The 26,862-nt window shown below is 35.1% G+C and overlaps 1 protein-coding gene across 4 annotated transcripts in view; it reads right to left on the bottom strand.

Moving 5' to 3' along the window:
- HDAC9 (histone deacetylase 9) overlaps positions 1-26,862 on the bottom strand; it is a 2,434,493-nt gene that overhangs the window by 1,240,542 nt on the left and 1,167,089 nt on the right. For all 4 annotated transcript variants that reach the window (XM_053714127.1, XM_053714129.1, XM_053714128.1 and 1 more), the window contains one exon: positions 9,119-9,250. In XM_053714127.1, coding sequence (XP_053570102.1) covers positions 9,119-9,250 — 132 coding nt within the window. The remainder of the gene's footprint in view (positions 1-9,118; positions 9,251-26,862) is intronic.

The raw sequence follows: 26,862 nt of genomic DNA, 5'->3' as shown, positions 1-26,862 counted from the left end.
GGCGGTCCTGGAGGCGGACAGTGAATACACAAGGGGTAAAAGTTTGAGGAGAAAATATATAGGATAAAAAAAACCTTTTTACAATTTGATGAATGAAACTTATGGTAAATACATGTTGCACATGTAATTTTGATGTTTAAATTTCTGAGTATACTGTCCCTTTAAGGGATAATCTATCTTTTAAAACAACAAAAATTCTGGTGGTGACTGTCCCTTTAATGTTCTATAATAATGTCCCAAAGTAAATAACCTATAAAGACCTATAAAGACCATTAAGGTTTAGGGCCAGATTACGAGTGGAGCGCTAACAGTTACATGCGAGCGATAATGGGTTTATCATGTAGGGTTTTTCATTCGTATTACAAGTTGAAAGTAATAGCAATCAAATGAGTGCAATTGAAGTTAATGCATGTCGGGTTAGCGCATCCTTTAGCTGTATATTGCCCTATTGATCTATCTATATATATATATATATATATATATATATATATATATATATATATATATAAATGTAGAAAATGTAGAAAAGAAGCACTCGCTGGACTGTTGTTGTCCCGAAACGTCACTATATTCCATTAAACTTTTGTCACTGTTGGAGTAAGTTCAGTGAGTGCTTCTTTTCTACATTTCTACAATTACTATCATAGCACCCTGACAAGTTGCAAGTGTTGGTGAGAGTGCATTTACACCAATGTTTTGATATATATATATATATATATATATATACATACATACATCTATATACTAGCGCCATCCTATTGGATTGATATTCCTCTTATGTTTTTTTCATATGTTTTTGATCTATTGACTTCAATGTGGGAAAAGATTTTTACACGCGTTAACTTTTTACTTTCAACTTGTAATACGAGCACAGTCTGATGCACAAAAAGCTTACTTCTTGCACAGTTAAGGCTCGATCAGGAGAGTTAAATAGTGCTCCACTTGTAATCTGGCCCTTAGTGTTTATACAATGGTAGTAGATTTAGCACACATTTACTAATTCCAGCACTCACTAATCATTTTATGTATCCTGTGGTTAAAAAATATCCTAGAAATAAAAAATTGAGGTTAACAATTTATTCGTTTTTAATATTGGTGGCAAAATACCAAAATATAATTTTGCTCACACATAGCCTATTTAAAAATAATTCACTGAATTTATGCCATTTATACCCATTCCACCTGTGAGGTCATTTTAAGACTCTGGAAATGGTGGCTTTAATTATATTCAAGTTCAACCAATTATTCCCTTTGTATGGTATGAGCTCTGTCTGATGCCAAGAAAACTTGTTCTGCAGATTAGATGCAGATTTGCTAATGCCTTCAGCACCATGTTTCAAAGGGTTTTGTATTTACAGTAGTTCTGTCTGAAGAATCAAATGCCCTCTATTATGAAAATACATTATGGAAACTGTATCATTAATGATGCAATTGTGAGACAAAATAAGCCAAATGTGAAATGAAGATCCCCTTTATAATTAGAAAACATAAATTAGCAAGAAAGCTATCAATTAATCTATAAATGTTCTCTTTAAAATTAAATCTGTTTTTATCATACAAGTACTGGTATAATCCAACTTGCATAGGTTTATAAACAATAATAGAAACCTATATTAGACTGAACTTTATCTATGTGCTATATAATATTTCACAGTTCAAGCTATTTTAAAACTTGAGAAGTAAAAAGTAACTGGAAAAGTAATAGGAAGGAAGAAAAGAGAAAGAGAGGAGGAAAGAGAAAAAAAAAGAAAGAGAGAGAGGGGGAAAGAGAGAGAGGGAAAGAGAGAAAAAAGAAAGAGAGAGAGAGCGAGGGAGGGAAAGAGAGAGAGAAAAAACATAATTTATGTAAGAACTTACCTGATAAATTCATTTCTTTCATATTAGCAAGAGTCCATGAGCTAGTGACGTATGGGATATACATTCCTACCATGAGGGGCAAAGTTTCCCAAACCTCAAAATGCCTATAAATACACCCCTCACCACACCCACAAATCAGTTTAACGCATAGCCAAGAAGTGGGGTGATAAGAAAAAAGTGCGAAAGCATAAAAATAAGGAATTGGAATAATTGTGCTTTATACAAAAAAATCATAACCACCACAAAAAGGGTGGGCCTCATGGACTCTTGCTAATATGAAAGAAATGAATTTATCAGGTAAGTTCTTACATAAATTATGTTTTCTTTCATGTAATTAGCAAGAGTCCATGAGCTAGTGACGTATGGGATAATGACTACCCAAGATGTGGATCTTCCGCGCAAGAGTCACTAGAGAGGGAGGGATAAAATAAAGACAGCCAATTCCGCTGAAAATAATCCACACCCAAAATAAAGTTTAAATCTAATAATGAAAAAAACTGAAATTATAAGCAGAAGAATCAAACTGAAACAGCTGCCTGAAGTACGTTTCTACCAAAAACTGCTTCAGAAGAAGAAAACACATCAAAATGGTAGAATTTAGTAAAAGTATGCAAAGAAGACCAAGTTGCTGCTTTGCAAATCTGATCGACCGAAGCTTCATTCCTAAACGCCCAGGAAGTAGAAACTGACCTAGTAGAATGAGCTGTAATCCTTTGAGGCAGAGTTTTACCCGACTCGACATAGGCATGATGAATTAAAGATTTTAACCAAGATGCCAAAGAAATGGCAGAGGCCTTCTGACCTTTCCTAGAACCGGAAAAGATAACAAATAGACTAGAAGTCTTTCGGAAATTCTTAGTAGTTTCAACATAATATTTCAAAGCTCTAACTACATCCAAAGAATGCAATGATTTCTCCTTAGAATTCTTAGGATTAGGACATAATGAAGGAACCACAATTTCTCTACTAATGTTGTTAGAATTCACAACCTTAGGTAAAAATTTAAAAAAAGTTCGCAACACCGCCTTATCCTGATGAAAAATCAGAAAAGGAGACTCACAAGAAAGAGCAGATAATTCAGAAACTCTTCTAGCAGAAGAGATGGCCAAAAGAAACAAAACTTTCCAAGAAAGTAATTTAATGTCCAATGAATGCATAGGTTCAAACGGAGGAGCTTGAAGAGCCCCCAGAACCAAATTCAAACTCCAAGGAGGAGAAATTGACTTAATGACAGGTTTTATACGAACCAAAGCTTGTACAAAACAATGAATATCAGGAAGATTAGCAATCTTTCTGTGAAAAAGAACAGAAAGAGCAGAGATTTGTCCTTTCAAGGAACTTGCAGACAAACCTTTATCCAAACCATCCTGAAGAAACTGTAAAATTCTCGGAATTCTAAAAGAATGCCAGGAAAAATGATGAGAAAGACACCAAGAAATGTAAGTCCTCCAGACTCTATAATATATCTTCTTAGATACAGATTTACGAGCCTGTAACATAGTATTAATCACAGAGTCAGAGAAACCTCTTTGACTAAGAATCAAGCGTTCAATCTCCATACCTTTAAATTTAAGGATTTGAGATCCTGATGGAAAAAAGGACCTTGCGACAGAAGGTCTGGTCTTAACGGAAGAGTCCACGGTTGGCAAGAGGCCATCCAGACAAGATCCGCATACCAAAACCTGTGAGGCCATGCTGGAGCCACCAGCAGAACAAACGAGCATTCCTTCAGAATCTTGGAGATTACTCTTGGAAGAAGAACTAGAGGCGGAAAGATATAGGCAGGATGATACTTCCAAGGAAGTGACAATGCATCCACTGCTTCCGCTTGAGGATCACTGGATCTGGATAGATACCTGGGAAGTTTCTTGTTTAGATGAGAAGCCATCAGATCTATTTCTGGAAGTCCCCACATTTGAACAATCTGAAGAAATACCTCTGGGTGAAGAGACCATTCGCCCGGATGTAACGTTTGGCAACTGAGATAATCCACTTCCCAGTTGTCTATACCTGGGATATGAACCGCAGAAACTAGACAGGAGCTGGATTCTGCCCATACCAGTATTCGAGATACTTCTTTCATAGCCAGAGGACTGTGAGTCCCTCCTTGATGAATGATGTATGCCACAGTTGTGACATTGTCTGTCTGAAAACAAATGAACGATTCTCTCTTTAGAAGAGGCCATGACTGAAGAGCTCTGAAAATTGCACGGAGTTCCAAAATATTGATTGGTAATCTCACCTCCTGAGATTCCCAAACCCCTTGTGCTGTCAGAGACCCCCAAACAGCTCCCCAACCTGTCAGACTTGCATCTGTTGAAATTACAGTCCAGGTCAGAAGAACAAAAGAAGCCCCCTGAACTAAACAATGGTGATCTGTCCACCACATCAGAGAGTGTCGTACAATCGGTTTTAAAGATATTACTTGAGATATCTTTGTGTAATCCCTGCACCACTGGTTCAGCATACAGAGCTGAAGAGGTCACATGTGAAAACGAGCAAAGGGGATCGTGTCCGATGCAGCAGTCATAAGACCTAGAATTTCCATGCATAAGGCTACCGAAGGGAATGATTGTGATTGAAGGTTTCGACAAGCTGAAATCAATTTTAGACGTCTCTTGTCTGTCAGAGACAGAGTCATGGACGCTGAATCTATCTGGAAACCTAAAAAGGTTACCCTTGTCTGAGGAATCAATGAACTTTTCGGTAAATTGATCCTCCAACCATGATCTTGAAGAAACAACACAAATCGATTTGTATGAGATTCTGCTAAATGTGAAGACTGAGCAAGTACCAAGATATCGTCCAAATAAGGAAATACCACAATACCCTGTTCTCTGATTACAGACAGAAGGGCATCGAGAACCTTTGTAAAAATTCTTGGAGCTGTTGCTAGGCCAAACGACAGAGCCACAAACTGGTAATGCTTGTCTAGGAAAGAGAATCTCAGAAACTGATAGTGATCTGGATGAATCGGAATATGCAGATATGCATCCTGTAAATCTATTGTGGACATATAATGCCCTTGCTGAACAAAAGGCAGGATAGTCCTTATAGTTACCATTTTGAATGTTGGTATCCTTACATAACGATTCAATATTTTTAGATCCAGAACTGGTCTGAAGGAATTCTCCTTCTTTGATACAATGAAGAGATTTGAATAAAACCCCAGCCCCTGTTCCAGAACTGGAACTGGCATAATTACTCCAGCCAACTCTAGATCTGAAACACAATTCAGAAATGCTTGAGCCTTCGCTGGATTTACTGGGACACGGGAAAGAAAAAATCTCTTTGCAGGAGGCCTTATCTTGAAGCCAATTCTGTACCCTTCTGAAACAGTGTTTTGAATCCAAAGATTGTGAATTGAATTGATCCAAATTTCTTTGAAAAATCGTAATCTGCCCCCTACCAGCTGGGCTGGAATGAGGTCCGCACCTTCATGTGGACTTGGGAGCTGGCTTTGGTTTTCTAAAAGGCTTGGATTTATTCCAGACTGGAGATGGTTTCCAAACTGATACCGCTCCTGTGGGTGAAGGATCAGGCTTTTGTTCCTTATTGTGACGAAAGGAACGAAAACGATTATTAGATCTTTACCTTTAGATTTTTTATCCTGTGGTAAAAAAGTTCCTTTCCCTCCAGTAACAGTTGAGATAATAGAATCCAACTGAGAACCAAATAATTTATTACCCTGGAAAGAAAGGGAAAGCAAAGTTGACTTAGAAGACATATCAGCATTCCAAGTTTTAAGCCATAAAGCTCTTCTAGCTAAAATAGCTAGAGACATATACCTGACATCAACCCTAATGATATCAAAGATAGCATCACAAATAAAATTATTAGCATGTTGAAGAAGATTAACAATGCTATGAGAATTATGATCTGTTACTTGTTGCGCTAAAGCTTCTAACCAAAAAGTTGAAGCTGCAGCAACATCCGCTAAAGATATAGCAGGTCTAAGAAGATTACCTGAACATAAGTAAGCTTTTCTTAGAAAGGATTCAATCTTCCTATCTAAAGGATCCTTAAAGGAAGTACTATCTGCCGTAGGAATAGTAGTACGTTTAGCAAGAGTAGAGACAGCCCCATCAACTTTAGGGATTTTGTCCCAAAATTCTAATCTGTCAGATGGCACAGGATATAATTGCTTAAAACATTTAGAAGGAGTAAATGAATTACCCAAATTATTCCATTCCCTGGAGATTACTTCAGAAATAGCATCAGGGACAGGAAAAACTTCTGGAATAACTACAGGAGATTTAAAAACCTTGTTTAAACGTTTAGATTTAGTATCAAGAGGACCAGAATCCTCTATTTCTAATGCAATTAAGACTTCTTTAAGTAAAGAACGAATAAATTCCATTTTGAATAAATATGAAGATTTATCAGCATCAACCTCTGAGACAGAATCCTCTGAACCAGAGGAACCATTATCAGAATCAGAATGATGATGTTCATTTAAAAATTCATCTGAAAAATGAGAAGTTTTAAAAGACCTTTACGTTTACTAGAAGGAGGAATAACAGACATAGCCTTCTTAATGGATTTAGAAACAAAATCTCTTATGTTAACAGAGAACACTCTGAGTATTAGATGTTGATGGAACAGCAACAGGTAATGTAACATTACTAAAGGAAATATTATCTGCATTAACAAGTTTGTCATGACATTCATTACAAACAACAGCTGGAGGAATAGATACCACAAGTTTACAGCAGATACACTTAACTTTGGTAGATCCAGCACCAGGCAGCGTTTTTCCAGAAGTATCTTCTGACTCAGTGTCAATCTGGGACATCTTGCAATATGTAATAGAAAAAACAACATATAAAGCAAAATTGATCAAATTCCTTAAATGACAGTTTCAGGAATGGGAAAAAATGCCAGTGAACAAGCTTCTAGCAACCAGAAGCAATAAATAATGAGACTTAAATAATGTGGAGACAATAGTGACACCCATATTTTTTAGCGCCAAAAAAGACGCCCACATTATTTGGCGCCTAAATGCTTTTGGCGCCAAAAATGACGCCGTATCCGGAACGCCGACACTTTTGGCGCAAAAAAACGTCAAAAAATGACGCAACTTCCGGCGACACGTATGATGCCGGAAACAGAAAAAAAAATTTGCGCCAAAAAAGTCCGCGCCAAAAATGACGCAATAAAATGAAGCATTTTCAGCCCCCGCGAGCCTAACAGCCCACAGGGAAAAAAAGTCAAATTTTAAGGTAAGAAAAAAATTGATTTATTCATATGCATTATGCCAAATATGAAACTGACTGTCTGAAATAAGGATCGTTGAACATCCTGAGTCAAGGCAAATAAATGTTTGAATACATATATTTAGAACTTTATAAAAAAGTGCCCAACCATAGCTTAGAGTGTCACAGAAAATAAGACTTACTTACCCCAGGACACTCATCTACATGTTTGTAGAAAGCCAAACCAGTACTGAAACGAGAATCAGCAGAGGTAATGGTATATAAGAGTATATCGTCGATCTGAAAAGGGAGGTAAGAGATGAATCTCTACGACCGATAACAGAGAACCTATGAAATAGACCCCGTAGAAGGAGATCATTGAATTCAAATAGGCAATACTCTCCTCACATCCCTCTGACATTCACTGCACGCTGAGAGGAAAACCGGGCTCCAACTTGCTGCGGAGCGCATATCAACGTATAATCTAGCACAAACTTACTTCACCACCTCCATAGGAGGCAAAGTTTGTAAAACTGATTTGTGGGTGTGGTGAGGGGTGTATTTGTAGGCATTTTGAGGTTTGGGAAACTTTGCCCCTCCTGGTAGGAATGTATATCCCATACGTCACTAGCTCATGGACTCTTGCTAATTACATGAAAGAAAAGAGAAATAGAAAGAGATAGAGAGAGGGAGAGAGGGAGAGAGAGGGAGAGAGAGAGAGAGAGAGAGAGAAAGAAAGAGAGAGAAAGAGAAACATATTTTATAATAAACACTGCTTTCCTCATCCTGTCATGTTATATAGGATTTGGAATTAAAGGGATATACAACTCAAAACATGTATCTTGTGGTTCAGACTGTGCATACAATTTTAAAAGGTTTACAATTTACTTTTATTATCAAATTTGCTTTGTTCCCATGATATTCTGTGTTGGAGAGATACCTAGGTAGGTGTCTGGAGCACTACATGGCAGGAAATAGTGCTGTCCTCTAGTTGTCTTGCAAATGGATAACTTTCTTGCAAAAATGCTGCCATATAGTGTTACAAAAATGGGCCAGCTCCTAAGCATACGTCTCTGCTTTTTAACAAAAAATACTAAGAGAACAAAGAAAAATTGATAATAGAAGTAAAATATAAAGTTGCTGTATCTGAATCAAGAAAGAAAAATGTCAGGTTTCATATCCCTTTAAATGGCCTTCATCTATGCCAGACTATCTGGATCAGTCTATATTACTTCTGCCTTGTCGTAGATACCTCGCTCTTTCCATGCACAGCTCTTATTTTTGTTTCCATTTTGCCCCAAATGTCTCTGCCCCTCCCTTTAGACAAATGTATCTACTTTCTTGCACATTCTGTAGCTCTCCTGCCTTCTCCACCCTTGCTTTGCTCATGCATTGTCCTTTGTGTTGTTCTTTTCCGTGGTCCATCTTTTCATTCTTATTCTACAGTCATCATTTCTGTCTTGCTTTGTTCCTGCTGTCTGCCGCCTTCTTTTGCTTGTTGTATCTCTGCTGCCTTAGTCACTGTCTCTCTGCCTTGTCATTGTCAACTTAGTGCTTTGTCTTCTGTACGCTAGCTTGCCCTGTCTCTTTTTGCATGGCTCTCAATTCATTCTTGCGTCCTCTCTTTTTTTGTTGCCTAGACTATCTCCTATCAGTCTGACTGTCTCTCTCATTTAGCTGCAACACTCTGTTTACTCAACTTGCTTCTGTGCTTAAAATGCATTTGTATTTAGTCTGTCTATCTATCTATCTATCTATCTATCTATCTATTTTTAGTCAATTTATTTAAATATTTAAACAATGATGGTTAACAAGCAGTTACTTACCATAGCGAAACATTGATTTTTAATCACCTTTCTATATTAGATAGTAGAATCCTATCCACATTCCATGATCTTGTCTTTGTGCACATTCAATAAAATGTATAACGCCTTGGAACAAACTGTAGTAGTCAATTTATTTCCAATCACCCAAAAAGCACTTTTTTTAAAAAAATTGCAAATTACTACTTATTTAGAACATTAAACAATTATTTCTATCTTTTTTTTTTTAATCTTTTCAATTACCTGTCACTTCAAATATTCTTTTCTTATATGAACTGCTAACATTTCCATCCTTTCTTCGGAGTAATGGACTGCTTCTCCTCTCTGCTACTTTTTGTTTTAAACGGGATCGCACTTTCAGGTTAGGCTCTGATGCTGAGGAATAAAGTAATGCATCAGTAAATGAAAGAGAAATATTTCATTCCATACCATGTTACAGAATCAAAAATATTTAAGTATTCACTATAATAATAAACCATTTTTTATGTGTTCCTGATAAAATAGTATAGACTTCTATCCAAGGTGATAAGGAATAAAAAGTAGCTGTGAATTCTGTTAGTAACATAAACATCAAACCCATAGCTTAAAGGGACAGTTTACCTTAATTTTCTCCCCTTAAATTTATTCCTGGCAATCCATTTTACCTGCTGGAGTGTCTTAAATTGTTTACAAATAGCTCATTTACCTTTATATCAGCAAATGGAATAGCCACATTTGCCTGTGGTATCCCTGCCTATACTGAAAGTTTCTATACTTAAGTATAGGCTATAGAAAAGCTATGTAAACATAGCCTGCAGAAGAAATTACACTCCCAGTGGGAGGTAGGTAAGATGCTGGGCGAGATAAGAAATACAATGTTAATTTCCAATTGCTCTCTGTAAGTATTTGGATTTGGTATACAAACAGAGATAAGCATTTGTGTGTAGAGAAACTGATAACATAAGAAGATCTCAAAGCTCAACCCAATATGATGGGTTGTGGTGTAAAAGAACAAAACCAGCTATTTCATATACAAAATTAAACCTAAATAAACATTTTTTTTCATACCATTTATACTCTGGTGCTGGTATAAAAAGTCATTGGAAACATCTTAAGGGAAAAACTATTAAGGTATACTGCCCCTTTAAAGCACCACTTGTTTGAACTGTAGAATTCAGGTTGCCTTCAAATTTTATACATCTTCGGGCCTTCATTATGCACACATGTACCAATTTTTAAACCAGTTAATTACATTATATATTTTTTTATGAATGTTTTACAGGTTAACTCAGGAACTACTTTTCCTCCATCTGTCAGTCATTTTTAAAGATAATATTGTTAGAAAAAAAAAATATCAAACTTTTTTAGCAAGCAAATATTTTTTGTCTCACAATATTTATATAAATTACTGGTGTTGCTCTTAAAGGTACATGAAACCTCACATTTAATAATTCAAATAGAGCATTTTAAGAATGCTTCCAAATCTTTTTTATGAGCAAATATATGTTGTTCTCTTAGTGTCCTTTATTGAAAAGCATGTAGGTGGGCTTAAGAGTGTGCCTGGAGCAATAAATGGTAGCAGTTTTGCAATAATACTTTTAATGTTATACATTTGCAGGAGCACTAGATGGCAGCAGTGTTTCCTGCCATGTAGGGCTCCAGATATATGCACACCACCTACCTAGGCATTCTCTTCAACGAAGTATACCAATGAGAATGAAGTAAATTGATAATAGAAGAAAACTGGATTTTTTTTAAATGGTATGTTCTGTCTGAATCATGAAAAATGTTTTGGGTTTCATGTCCCTTTAAGATTCCCTCCTTCCAATTCTAGCCCTAGCACTTACCATTATTGTTTAGATGAGACACACTGATGAAAAATGCTTTAAAATGTGCAGTAAACTATGCTATGACATTGGTATCTGATGGGGTATAATTCTTAAAGTTGTTTTTACATTCTTGTTAAGCAATCAATCAATTATTGACAGTGCATTTTAAAGTAAACATAAAAATGCAAGGGCATAAAAAATGTATTCAGATGTATGTTTTGTTTTTGCTTTTTAATAAAAGTGCTTCTGCATAAAATTCTTCCTCATTAATTTAAATATTAAAGGTTTATAGATGAGTGATGTTTAATATATTTCTGCCAAACCTAGAAATGGACCCTTCATTCCAAATGAAATATAAACAAATACATTATCTTTATTTGACCTATAAATGAAATGCCTATAAAATATATACTGTGGCATGTTGAGAAAAACATGAAGATGGCTGGATATGTAAAGAAAACTGAGCAATATAGAAAATAAAAGTGACTAATAAGGAAACAGTAGAATTAAGAAGGCATGTAAATATAGATGTAAAAACTCGTATAATGAAAATGTGCAAAATGGTTGTCAATTTGGAAACATTGTCCTTAGCCAAATAAAAGCATTTTAAATCAAGAAAATAAAATATATGTCCCTTTAAGACAAAAAAGGAGAAACAGACTAAAAGGGATGTTTCATGATGTCTCACAATTTTAAATAAGATAAACTATATCTATGAGGATCTACACCTCAATCTGCAGCAGAAATAAATGTTTAAGGCCAATTAGTCTTTAAGTGGAAAACATGTATTTCCAGAGCCCTCATGTATCTATATATAATGAATTAAGCATAGTACGTCAATAAATAATCTATACTATGGAATTGTCAAATTAGTGCATACACTGCACATTAATACCTCCACTTACACAACACCAGATAGATCATCAGAAAATGGAATGTTTAATATGAGTTGTTGATTGGTTGATCAAAACTACCAACATACCAACCAATAATCATTTCATTAACTGAACCCCTTAGGTGCAAAGAGGGACTTAAATGGATAGCCTCTCTCTATGGCATGCAAGCTGTTAACAGGCCATAAAGTTAGCTGTGGGTACCACAAACCCTTCAAACACTACATGCATTATAACTTTACCAGAGGAAAGTATTTAAATTTGTTGGAACTCTTGAATACATAGGCACGACTAGTAATTTGATCTGATGCATCTCAAGAAAACTGCAGATATAACCATTAATGTACTCCTTTTCTACATATTAAATGATAAATGATGCTACTCCCCACAGTTCTTGGATGTATATATTTGACAAATGGTATCTGATCAAGAACCACTTATAGCCCACACTCATTACTCGGTGATAATGTTTTTCTGAAGAACACAACTTTGGAAACAAATCACATAATCATGACAACTATTCCGTTATGATGATGGGTGAGAAATATTTCTCCAGGATGCTTAAAATAATAAGAGCATCATGAAGGTCATATGACTATCTTGTCTCTAGATACTCTCCCTCCCCTCCCCTTCGATCAGCTCAGGATCTCCTCCTCTCCTCCTCTCTTGTTACTTCCTCAAATTCCCGTTTACAGGACTTCTCCAGACTGGCCCCCATCTTGTGGAATTCCCTGCCTCGCTCCATAAGACTCTCCTCTAGTTTTAACAGCTTCAAGCACTCCCTAAAAACTCTACTATTCAGGGATGCATACAACCAACACTAACCTTTCCTAACTCCATTACTTTCCCCTTGAACCCCTTAGAATGTAAGCCTATGGGCCCAGCTGTTTACAGATCGCTTCATAAGAGCCGACTACAACAGTGAAACTCTCGGCAGGGCCCTCTACCCACTTGACCCCTACAAAAGCTATCCTGTACACAGACTATGTTTACAGCACTTCGGAATCTGTTGGCGCTCTACAAATACCTGATAATAATAATAATATCACTATGATTGCAGATTGTATGAGTATCACTATGCTTGCAGGTTGTATGAGTATCACTATGCTTGCAGGTTGTATGAGTATCACTATGCTTGCATGTTGTATGAGTATCACTATGCTTGCAGGTCTTATGAGTATCACTATGCTTGCAGGTTGTATGAGTATCACTAGGCTTGCAGGTTGTATGAGTATCATTATGCTTGCAGGTTGTGTGAGTATTACTATGTTTCACTTGTTATGAGTATGACTGTGCTTGCATGCCATATGGGTATTACTATGCTGGATGGTTGTATTAGTATCACTATGCTTGAAGGTCATGTGAGTATCACTATGTTTAAAAGTTATATAAGTATCACTATGTTTGTAGCTCATATAACTATTACTATGCATTAGGGTCATATTACTATGCTTGGAGGTCGTCTAGCATGAAAACATCACAACTCACTATCTTCTTCCAATAAAAAGCTCCCCCAATTAATTATTTTTTCCCCAATAGTGGGGAAATCTAACCACAGTCTCACTCTATGAGATCCTAGCTCTTGAAAAACAAATCCATAATACCATTCTGATTTATTACTCATACGCAAAAGTATGCCCTTTTATTATAACAAATATAAACCTTATACTATATGTTTCATAATCTGTTAGTACTTATCAATGATGCAAGTAATGCACAGCAACATAAAGTCTGAATTGATACCAAGATGCTGCTTGTTAGCATAATAAAATACATCTTTGAAAGCCCATCTTGTACCGATATTGGGCTAGATTACAAGTGGCATGCCATTGTTAGCATGGGACGCAATAAGTAATTTCACAAACACGCTAACTAGAGCGCATATTACAAGTCATATATACACTTTCTGATAAAATATTTCATATAAATATTAAGAAAAATCTTTTATCAGGGTTAAAAGGGATATGTTATATGGCAATATATTTGACTATAAAGGGCTATAATATATATAGGGCCAGATTACAAGTGGAGCGCTAATTAATGCTCCTAGTCGAGCATTAATTGCTCTAGAATTAATTTTTGTTTACAATATCGTGGGGGTTTTCACTTATTCCCCCTTAAAAGTCAATGGAGAAAAAAAACATGCCACTCTCGCGCCAACCCGCATGTTCTCATGTGCACTAAGCCGACAAGAAAATATGAATATTTCACATTCTAATGTTCTTCACATACAAGAATATCTTCTATCTATTCATAAATAATAAATTAAACATATATCTGATGGGTTTTTTTGGTACAATATATATATATATATATATATATATATATATAATTTCTATTTAAAAATACTGAGAACTTATCCTGTTATGTGCAGAACATTGGAATGTGAAATATTTACACTAAATACATAGTTAAAACCTTAAATATTAATATTTCATAAATATGCTTTTACATGTTTTCATCTACTTAACTGTAAAGGGTTCCAATGCAATAATGTGTTTAAATGTGTATACATGTCTGTAAATACATATATTCACATATAAATACATATTTATACATATATAGACAAATATATATACATACATATGCATCTTGTATAATTATGTATCTCTATGTTAAAGCCATTTGCCTGACTTTTTTTCTAACACCTTAGATTTCATATCTTTGAGCTCTTAAAACGTTTGCGTGCAATCTTATTTTTTATTAATTTTTATTAGATAGTGTAACTATATTTTGTAATGTTTTTATGATGTGTGTTGTGCAACTTTTTAGTTTTGCGAAACAGTTAACCAGAGCTCTGAAGTCGCGGTAATCAGTCTAGCATAATTACTCATAATACGAGTAATAAGGCCAATGGGCGTAAACCACTTAACGTCCACTCATAATCTGGCCCATAGTTGGTCTAATGCGCTGTCGGGGTAGTGCACAAGCGATAAGTGTTTTTTTTTTTTTTTTTTAAACAGCGTCCTCCATTAAAGTCTTAAGGAGAAGATCTTAATTTGGTCATATCCTCTGAAGTCCTGAAGCTAGTGCGCATCAAACTTTTGTTGGTGCGCTATTTACTTTCAACTTATGCGTGCTAACCTGCCTACGTTAAAAAATGAGTGCAGTTAGCTCAAGAGTGAAAAGATACGTTAGCGCACCACTTGTAATCTGGCCCATATTGTGTATATGTCAACCTTGGGGTTATGGTGGTAAAAACACAACAACAGCTATTTAAAATCTATCAACTCTACCTTATTAAAATAAAGCAGTGTAAATAGAAACACCATTTACAGCACCGCAGTTGTCCCATTTGCATTAAACAGAAATAGCCATTTCCTCTTTCTGTAATGTTAAACATAAAGACTAATTTGATCTTTGACTCCTAGATGTCAGATGCATCATGGCCACTTCATTCTAAAGTCAGTGAGGAATGTAAAAGAGCAAGACATATTGATTCTTAAAGGGATACAAAAATCAAAATAATATTCCCAACAACTTTTAATGATGAATAAAATAAGTAAAGTTTATTAGTTTATCTATTATGCTTTCTTTAATTTAACTCTGAAAAGTATTTTGCTTTAACTAATACAACATTCCTGGAGCTCAGTTCTCTCTATTCTTAAAAGGATATAAAAATATATATATATATATTTCAGGATTTAGATAGAGCATACAATTTTAAACAACTTTCCAATGTATTTCTATTATTAAATGTGCTTCCTTCTCTTAGTATGCTTTCCTGAAAGAGCAGAAATGCACTACTGGGATCTAGCTGAACACATCTAGTGAGCCAATGACAAGAAACACATATGTGCATCTACAAATCAGCAGCTAGCTCTTAGTAATCCACTGCTGCTTCAGAGCCGATCTACGTATTATTTTTAGAAAAGTATACCAAGAAAATTAAGCAAATTTTATAACAGAAGTAAATTGGAAGGTTGGTTAAAATACCATGCGTTGAATCATGAAAGAAAGAAAAATTAGGTTCCACATCCCTTTAACAGGCCACAGACAACAGAAACACACTTCCTGCACTGCAAAAATAAATATGAATAAATAATAATAATAATAAATTACTTTAATATCCCTCTAACTAATAACTATGGGGCCAATTCATAAAGCTCTGAATGGAGCTTGATGCAGCTGTTTCCACGCAAGCCTTCAGGCTCACCGGAAACAGGAGTTAAAGGGACAGTCTAGGCCAAAATAAACTTTCATGATTCAGATAGAGCATGTAATTTTAAAGAATTTTCCAATTTACTTTTATCACCAATTTTGCTTTGTTCTCTTGGTATTCTTAGTTAAAAGCTTAACCTAGGAGGTTCATATGCTAATTTCTTAGACCTTGAAGCCCACCTCTTTTCAGATTGCATTTGAACAGTTTTTTACCACTAGAGGGTGTTAGTTCACGTATTTCATATAGATAACACTGTGCTCTTGCACGTGAAGTTATCTGGGAGCAGGCACTGATTGGCTAGACTGCAAGTCTGTCAAAAGAACTGAAAAAAGGGGCAGTTTGCAGAGGCTTAGATACAAGATAATCACAGAGGTTAAAAGTATATTATTATAACTGTGTTGGTTATGCAAAACTGGGGAATGGGTAATAAAGGGATTATCTATCTTTTAAAACAATAAAAATTCTGGTGTAGACTGTTCCTTTAAGAAGCAGCGGTCTTAAGACCGCTGCTCCTTAACTCATCCTCCTGCTCTGAGGCGGCCGACGGCCATCTGGCTGATTGCATATGATCAGGTTGATTGACAGCCCCTGCTAGCGGCCGATTGGCCGAGAATCTGCAGGGGGTGGCATTGCACAAGCAGTTTACCAGAACTGCTTGTGCAATGATAAATGCCGAAAGCGTATGCGGTCGTCATGTATCGATGTGCGGCGGACATGATCGCTACAACGGATCATGTCCATCCGCACTTTCATAAATCGGCCCCAAAGACACAATCAGCTAAGCTGTAAAAGGCCATACTTGGGTGCTGCAATGCAATCCACCCCTTTGGTGGATTAAACACATAGCAAGCTATAGTCCATAGTGGAAATACACATGCCCTAACCAATTAGATCTAATTTTTGCTTTTGACTGTCCCTTTAATTGGCCTGCAGCAGGGTTCTTAAAATACTTGATTATAAATTAATGCTTTTACAGCTTAAGAAATAGATATAGTGTCACATAAAAATAAACACCCCCTCATAGGAAATAATTGTATTTTTCTATTCTATTTGCAAATACAAATCTCATAAGAGATTTCCATACCAGTGACTAACTGATGTGATATGAATTCCCTGAGACACTTAAATATTCACAGTGGAACGTGTTGCTCTTATATGTCATTTTTTTCTCTTCCTATTGGCACTGATTGCATTCCTATTTTTACCACATACTCTGTACTCTGCATTTCAATCACATCACCAGAAGGAAATGTGTTTGTATGTCCCCATTTGTGAATGTGTGTGCCTGCTGCGGAGGAAATCTTGCATAACTCATGCAGCATCATTACTGAAATGAAAACATTCCATCTGGTATTGAGAGAGAACAAACAAATGAATAAAGATTCCATAGCCTGGGTTCTAAAATTAAAAGTGAGTGAAAAACAGGGGAACTAAAAATAAATATTTTCAAATTAATTTGTAAATTAGATCCAAACTGTAATATTTTTTTCCCAAAAGAGCTTTGATACAATGCAACTGCTATCTAGAAGTGATTCATGTATATCTATTAAAGGGACATTCTGCTAAAAACACATATAAAAGAGTAGCATTTACACCTACTGGAATATTGTTTTATTTTGCCCAAAAAAAACAAAACATTAAGTAAATATTTTACATTTAAAGGGAAAATTTCTTTCGTGATTCAGATTGAGCATGAAATTTTAAGCAACTTTCTAATTTACTCCTATTATCAAAATTTCTTCATTCTCTTGGTATCTTTATTTAAAATGCAAGAATGTAAGTTTAGATGCCGGCCTATATTTGGTGAACAACCTGGGTTGTCCTTGCTGATTGGTGGATAAATTAATCCACCAATAAAAAATTGCTGTCCAGAGTTCTGAACCCAAAAAAAGCATAGATGTCTTCTTTTTCAAATAAAGATAGCAAGAAACAAAGAAAAAATGATAATAGCAGTAAATTAGGAAGTTGCTTAAAATTGCATGCTCTTTCTGAATTACAAAACAACATTTTTGGGTTCAGTGTCCCTTTAAGTTGAAACTAAATCAACAATATTAGTTTTGTACTTGTTACTATTCTTTACTGGTTGATTACAAATTTTAAATTTGCCACAAAAATATACTGCTCATGTAAAATTCAGAGTAAAAGTTATTGCATTGTCTTTTTATTATGTATTTGTTGATTATGTAATTCTACTTTATTTAATGCTCCATTAAGAAGTCAAATGTGCACCATAACAGAAAATGACATACAACATGTAACCACCATGATAAACTCGTACATGAGCAAGACAGGCTAACCTAATTTTTCTATAGCAAACTGCAACATGATTATTTTGCTGTATGAATATTTCCAAAAATGTATCTTACATTTATTGCCATAGTAAAGGCTACTGTAGTTAATTCCAATATCACATGTACCGTATGCTTAAGGAATATGTTTACTTAAATTCATCAAGGGAAAAATTTCTCTCCAACAGCAGGTTTTCATTGAAACTAATTGACCAGGGCTGCTGCGGGGGATACTAATTTCAGTGGATATATACACAACAAATAAAAGGAAAGCAGAAGATAGAGATTTTCATTGAAAAAATATGTGCACACTTTAGGAATAAGGAATAACACATGTCAGGATGTGAGCAAAAAAATGCTTCTGGTCAGGTGCACTAAGACAAATGTCGTCTACGTGACTCTCCACCTGCAGGGAGTTAGCAAATGGCTAGTTTCATTGATCTCCAGTATGGCACAGTTTGTCCATTACTTGATAATTTCAATAATTTTTATTAGAACAACCTTTCAGATAATAAACAGAATACAGACCATAAGCTTTTACACTGGAAATACTGAGCTGTATTGGGACTTCTTTAAAGGGACAGTCAACACTCGCGGTAACATTATGTGATATTGAAAAATAAAAAAACGAAGATCCGCATGCAGCATAGCCCTTTTGCCTTGCCTACTTGCTTCTTGTAGTAATCACCGTCGATAACTTCTCTAATACGAGGTAAATATGGCAGCCGAACTCCCCCCACCGTTACGTAGCTACATTCTTCTTCAAATGATCAGCAAATCAGAATCCAATCCTCGGTCAGAAATTGCACGCGCTTGCAATTTCTGACCGAGGATTGGATTTTGATTTGCTGATCATTTGAAGAAGAAGGTAGCTACGTAACGGTGGGGGGAGTTCGGCTGCCATATTTACCTCGTATTAGAGAAGTTATCGACGGTGATTACTACAAGAAGTAAGTAGGCAAGGCAAAAGGGCTATGCTGCATGCGGATCTTCGTTTTTTATTTTTCAATATCGCATAATGTTACCGCGAGTGTTGACTGTCCCTTTAACGCATCATTCTAGTATAATAATAGATTGCTCTTAGGTAGGTAAAACAACTTATTAGTAAATTAATGTCCCATAGTCATTGTGTTAATAAATCATCCAAAGGGTTAAAGCAGAGATCTCACTATCAAAACACTGCAGTTCCTAAAGACACAGCTACAGGAACAAAACACTGTTTACCATATCCATATTTAATTTAACAGAATTTTATTATTACATTAGAATATCCTTTTACAGAGGCGTAACTAGAAACCACAGGGCCCGGGTGCAAGAATCTAAGAAGGCCCCCCCCCCCAAAAAAAAATGTGAGTTTGATACATATCTTTTTTTTTTTTTTTTTTTTTTTTACATTTAACACAGAAAAAAAATGTGAATCAGATTACATGTCTGCAAAAGGAGGTACCCTGTGCCCACAGTCTGTGAGATGGTCTGACCTCCTATTACTGTATATAGTGACACTGTTTAACCCACCAGTACTGTATATAGTGAGTCAGTGACATGGTCTGTTTTCTGCCGGTGAGATGGCTGGCCTGAACCTACCCGCCCCAGTACTTTATAAAGTGACCACAGTAGTCTGTGACATGGTCCAGCCCCCCCGTACTGTATATAGTGGTACTGTATAGTGACACTGTTTACCCCCCGTCCCCCTCCCATGCTGTAGTAACAAGGTCTGTAATTTGCTGGTTCCACAAACATTCACACACACACATGCATAAATACACACACAGTCACATACATACATACACACATACACACACACACATAAACACCAATGGGTAAAACAGAAACACTAACCCCTGTAGTCAGAGAAACTAGTGAAGCATCATGTCATACTCACATGATATCAGTGCAGGCAGCGGCAGGTCATCGTTTTTTATTGTAAAAAAAATAAAAAAAATTGAAGCTGGGCCCCCACCCTTGGGGGCCAAGCCGCAATTGCGACCTCTGCCCCCCTGTAGTTTTGCCCTGTTCTTTGTTCGTTTCTCAAATGCATTTTATATATATATATATATTTTTTTTTAATAGATTGCTTAAACATCAGAAACTAATTAGATCACTATAAGCTAAATAATATTAAAGTTAGAACACAAATCTTTATAGAGTTTAAAGGATTGTTTTGCTGATATTTCTAGTTTTTAAAGGGACATTGTAATGATAATATAATAATCCCTGCTTCATAACAACATAGCACAGTTTACAGGTACAGTAAAGTCAAAATTGAACATTCAGGATTCAGATTAGAGCTTGCATATTTTAAAAAAAACCTAAGTAGACTCATAGGAGCGTAGCAGTCTATGGCAGCAGTATTTGCAATGCTGTATTACATTACTATAAATATTGTTGTAAATACTGCTGCCATAAGCTCACCTATACATACCCTTTAACAAAGGATACCAAGAGAACTAAGCAAAATTGACAAAAGAAGTAAAATGAAAAGTAGTTTAAAATGTCATGCTTTATACAATCCATTTGTTCCTTGACTGTCCCTTTAAATTAGTACTGAATTGATATAATTCCACAATATTAATTAATAATTTAGCCTGTTAGAATAATGTGTTAGAACATTTTAGTATAGATATACAGAAGAAAAAAGATCCGGTAAGAGTCCCAAAATAGTGTTAAAAAAACAATCCTTTATTCAATTCATTAAAAGTTCAAAATAAAGGGAATAAGACCAGCAGACAGGTCTTACGCATTTCGGCTGTGTGCCGTATTCATAGACCTGCATTTTAGTATAGTACTATAACTTGCCTATAATTATGCAGAGGTTACACACATAGGTAAACTCAGCTTCAGAGCAGTCATGCACTACAGGGATCTACAGTAACTGAACACATGTGGTGAGAAAATGACAAGAAACATATGTGCATAACAAACATTCACCAGTTTTCAACTAGTATTGCATTGCTCCTCCTGAGCCTAGGTATGCTTTCCAACTAATGATACTAATGAAACAATTTAAATTTGTTAATAGAAGTAAATTAAAAGGTTTAAAATTGCATGTTCTTTCTGAGCCATGAAAGTTTATTATTAACCCTTTAAAGCAATAGCCATGTGGAAAATATGTTTATTTTCAACTTTTTTTATTAATTAAATAATTTGTACCAGTTTTTATGCATTTCTTACTTTACTATGATTATGACAATTTATTTTTTTAGGCAATACATCACTTTGCAATTATCTCTGGCCAGCAAGTGGTTATATATTTGAAAAATCCCCATAATTGGGGCGTATAAAGAAAAAAAAATCCATCTTTGCCTTCTATTTAGACTGAAAAGTAAACATAAGGAATATAATCACGTGAGCAAACACACAGCTCTATAATTAACAATCCCATCATTTTTTAAAAGGTTTACTCCTTGTATTATTTTTTTCTTCACATATCACATTAACACTGTTTGACATTTGATAAATATCTATGATTAGATCAAACATAGTGATAATATTTGTACTGCAATTAATAGAAAAATGTATAATGTGGACATACATGAACAAGCACAAAAGGTCAAACTCCTATGAAAGAATAGTGACCTAAAATTATCTATATTACATTTACCACTTTGTCCACTAAACTTCCTACTTAATACTATTATCTTTAATAGTATCATAATATTTACAGTATTTGGTTGGTATGTGTGCAGCAAATTTGCATTAATTGAGAAAATGACTTTAATAGCCGACGGAATAAAATAAATGTACTGAGACCATTAGAAGAATGTTGTTAATTCTTAAACTTGTGCTTATTTTCTTAAAGGTTCTGAAATAAAATTATGTCTCATTTCCCCTTCTAAAAAAACCTTGACATTCAATTTCTCATGTAGTATCTAGAGACTGCAACACTACATAGATTTGGTTCTTCATTTCATAATAATGCATAAGATGGTTGGTATTTCAGTAGTGCTTGCCAACAACTGGGTTCCAGTTCTGTTAGTTACAATATTTATGAACCATTTTTTTCTACCCTCATCTTTTCTCACACATCGGCCAAACCTGTCATATTGGGGTGCTTTTTGCATTTAAGCAATATAAAGTAATTTGCTATGATTAAAGGACCACTCAATGCAGTCGAATTTCAAATAAGCAGTAGATTTTTTTCTGACAATTAATTTTTTCTTCCATTTTCCAGCCCCCTGTATCGTTTGAAAGACATCAGCCAATTACAGACTATTATATATACCTTGTGAGCTTCTGCCTATGCTCAGTAGAATCTTGTTCCAAAGAAAGTGTGAATATAAAAAGACTGCAAATTTTGATAATGGAAGTAAATTGGAAAGTGTCTTAAAACGCATGCTCTATCTGAATCATTAAAGTTTATTGTGACTTGTGTGTCCCCTTCAAGTTTGTAGAACCATATGTCAGTTTATATCAGGAAAAACTCATGCAATAAAATGTTAGTAAAATGCAAAAAAAAATTATTTATTTTTTAATTAAATATTGATAAAGTACTGGACAATATAATGTTTTCATGGGCATTTTGCTTCTACTCCACGGATTTTATACTAAAATATGAAGTGAGGTGTTTTGTTTGTTTTTTCATAAAATGTATTAGAACTTGGTATAGACCACTGGAACACAAAGTTGAACCTCATTTAGATCTGTTCAGGCTATTGTAACATGAAAGAGTAACCAAAACGTGCCCGTCTTTGGAGACAAAAAAACTATCCCTGTAACTGATGTGGAACAGAACACTGGCAGCTTTACAATTTTCTGAAGAATGACTCTTAAGGCCCTTCCTTTGGAACCTGAAAAACTAAAAACCTAGGATGAGGAAGACTGATGAAATGGTATTTGTAACCCAGGTAAAAGAACATGTTTGTTCTAGAATGTGAATAATTTGAAGATCATGTTTTCTTACCTCTCAGCAGTTTTCTTTTATGAGTTTGTTACAGGTAAATGGAGTCAAGGTGACGGAGGGGCAGCATTGAATGCTGGAGTTAAAGCAGCTCAAGAATGGTTGTAAATGACTCAGGGTTGGTCTGTGGCAATGCACGAGTATGGTCAGGAATTTCTGGTCTGGGTTTAGGTGGTCAAATTTAAGAAGAGTAGAGAAACTAGACTAGGATCAAATGCTTAAATGAGAAACACCCTTCTGCTATTATAAATCAATAATTCATTTCTTAACCTCACATAGACTTACCTTCAAGAGAAGTCCCTACTGGAATATAATACTCTAAGAGAAATTAAGTAGCCAGGAATACAGACAGGAATTTCAGGGCCAGTAATAGGAGGAATTTCCAGGACATTAAAATAAGGTCTCACAATATCTAACTCTATCATCTAAAGGGGCAGTAGGATAACAAATAACCCCTGCTTCTAAAAACAAGACAAATAATGAATAAAAAAAAATAAATAAAAAAAAGAAGAAGTGTCTTATGCATTGTTCTATTTTCCCAATTTCCAGTTCAATAGAATGAAAGCATTGATTATGAAAAAAATAAAAAGTGATACAAAGCTTATTAGCCAGTAGATTGCTTTACTTTGCTCAATTTATAAAATAAATCATTAGGAATCTATACAACAACATTTTATCTTTAAGGTTTTATTATAATGTGAAAGCTAAACCCTTAATAGGTCATAGATTACATACATACAATAAGGCCAATTTATCAAGCCCCGTATGCGTCTGTTTCCGTGCGAGCCTTCAGGCTCTCTGGAAAAAGAAGTTAAGAAGCAGCGTTCTTAAGACCGCTGCTCCTTAACTCGTTCGCCACCTCTGAGGCGGCGGACAGCAATCAGCCCGATCGGATACGACACCACCTGCTAGCGGAATCTGCAGGGGGTGGCATTGCACAAGCATTTCACAAAGAATGCTTGTGCAATGATAGATGCTGACAGCATCGGATCATGTCTATCCGCACAATGGTAAATCGGCCTCTATGTGTGTGTATGTGTATAGAGGAGGTAGCTAGAGGAGGTAGCTAGAGGAGGGTTAACTTACAAATTACAAAATGATTTGCTTCCATTTTCATAGATTTTGTTCTCTTGGTATTCATTGTAGAAGAGCAACATGCATGGTAGCAGTGTTGGATACCAAGAAAACAACATAATACTGATAAAAGAGGAACATTTTTTTTATTTTAATGATATGCCCTATTTGAATCCTGAAAATGTAAAACTGACTTTTATATCCTTTTAACTATATGCACTACTCAAATTTACAAATATTGGTAGAAATACATATTCTTTTAATGTTTATGACTAAAGCCACTCACAAAAACTAAACCTGGACTTCAGCTTAGGTGGCATTGTTATAGAGGAAACACTCATTCCACTTTGTTGGTGTGATAGAGTCCATTTGTACTAAAATCACCGCTACGCGAGCATGAAAAACATTTTTTTTTTTTAATATGGCCCATAGTATACATATTGAATGCTGTTTAAGGGAAAATCAACTTCTTTATATTGTGGACAGTCTAATCTACAATAATCAATTAGATCTAGCTTCAACCGTTATTAGCATTCTGCTGTGTAACCAGGCACTTTTTACTACTCTTTTAAATGAAGTATTCAATGCTGCTGTACCTTACCAAATTATTGGTTTAGATGCTAAATTGTCTGATGAGTATAAACATGGTAAAAAGTTTTTCTCCTGATATTTATCACTTCATTTTGCCTTTGACAACAAAGTGTCAATAATGTGAACATCTGTCCTTAGAAATTAGCGTGCCATTGCAACATAAGGGGATTATAGCATGGGCAGGCATTTTAACTGCTTTATAAGCATACTTTGCTCAGTGTAAATGCTGCAAATTGATTTTAAAACCTTATTGTAATTAGAAGCAATAAAAGGGATCTCATTATAGGATGATAAAACATATATACTATTTATAGTTGCTGAAAAGAAAAAAAAAAGAATAGAAAAATAAATAAGAGAAAGGAAAATTATAGAAAATAATTTCAGAGCTTTAAATAGTTAAGCATCATAAGATTGGAGACATTTTTTTTCTGTTAGATTTTTTTTTACTAGTGTCTTCAGATTAGTCTTCATTGCAAAACTATGCAGTCATAAAGAACTTGGTCACTTTGTTCTTTTGCTAATATAGTGAGTTTCATTACAGTACAAACGACATTTGTGGTTAGCTGTTCTGTAGTTTGCAGAAGACATTGCATTTCTGATGGTCTGCAGCAGAAGAACAAGTCTTACCTTTGTATCAGTACGGTGCGTGCCGACTGCAAATCAGGTTTTAATGAAAAAAGACAGGAAATGGGGGTAGGGGGAAGAAAACAGGACCTCTTGTAGAGTTTAAACCATACATAGGTAACTTGAGATCCAGGAAGCAAAGTTCTTGTTTGAACACTGGACTAAGGCATAGAGAAAGTGCTTCCTTTATTATTGTCAGTAACATGGATCACAAAAAAACTTGAATAATCTAATAAATTATCTAGACTATAATGTTAGTAGTTTATTCATAGACTGTAAATTATAAAAAGACAGGTAATAACATCTAAATGAATTACTTCAATTTATTCAGCTATAACATTATTGTAATCCCATTAATTTGGAAAGTTATGTGTACCCACTACTAGTAGTACTATATGTGTCAATTGGATCTCATTTTGTTTCTATAATTCAGTTTGCACAAATAAAAAATGGAATAGAAATCTGATATATCGTATATCTGCTATGGAGTAAAAATGTATTATCACATTCCTAAAGGATTATACTGGAAAGCTAGACTGAAATTGCAGTAGGTTATGATACAATACACTTTCAGTATGCTATTAGCTAAAGGATCACCCACATTGTTAGGATCATATGGCATATCCAGACTGTGTTGAAGTGTATATGCTCACTCAAATATTAAATACAAGAAAACAAGTTTCTAGTTTAGACCCTGAGGTATTTTAGCTACATCATGCATAATCAAGGATTGCTAGGTGAAGGGGTATATTGCTGTTAGGTGCAATGCCTGAATGTTGCATTTGTTGGGGGAAGTGGTTTTAGGAAGTTAAAGGACCAGTCAACACATTAGACAATGCAATAGCACTTTGTCTGAACTTCAAATGAGTAGTAGATTTTTTTTATAACAAATTTCAAAGTTATGTATATTTCCACTCCCCTTGTACCATGTGATAGCAATCAGCCAATCACAAATGCATATACGTATAGTCTGTGAATTCTTGCATATGCTCAGTAGGATCTGGTGACTCAAAAAGTGTAAATATAAAAGACTGTGCACATTTTTTTTAATGGAAGTAAATTGGAAAGTTGTATACAATTACATGCTGTATCTAAATCATGAAAATTTAATTTAACCTGAGTGTCCCTTTAAAGGACCAGTCAACACAGTAGATTTGCATAATCAACAAATGCAAGATAGCAAGACAATGCAATAGTACTTAGTCTGAACTTCAAATGAGTAGTAGATTTTTTTTTTCTGACAATATTAAAAGTTATGTCTTTTTCCACTCCCCCTGTACCATGTGACAGCCATCAGCCAATCACAAATGCATACACGTACCATGTGACAGCCATCAGCCATTCACAAATGCATACACATGCTCAGTAGGAGCTGGTGACTCAAAAAGTTTAAATATAAAAAGACTGTGCACATTTTGTTAATGGAAGTAAATTGGAAAGTTGTTTAAAATGGCATGCTCTATCTGAATAATGAAAGTTTAATTTTGACTGAGTGTCCCCCTTTGATTGAGTGTACAGCAAAATTTTTATGGGAGTGTCATTTGTGGTTGAAAATAATTCAAGTACATTAGTTTCATTTGCAATGCATAAATAAGTTATACCCTCATATAATATTCTTTTTTTTTTTTCCATCGACAAAATCAATTGTTT

This window comes from Bombina bombina, chromosome 5 (genome assembly GCF_027579735.1).
Source record: "Bombina bombina isolate aBomBom1 chromosome 5, aBomBom1.pri, whole genome shotgun sequence".
Taxonomy (NCBI): Eukaryota; Metazoa; Chordata; class Amphibia; order Anura; family Bombinatoridae; genus Bombina; species Bombina bombina.
The sequence above is the reverse complement of the archived record's forward strand: the minus strand, read 5'-3'. Positions and strand labels throughout refer to the sequence as shown.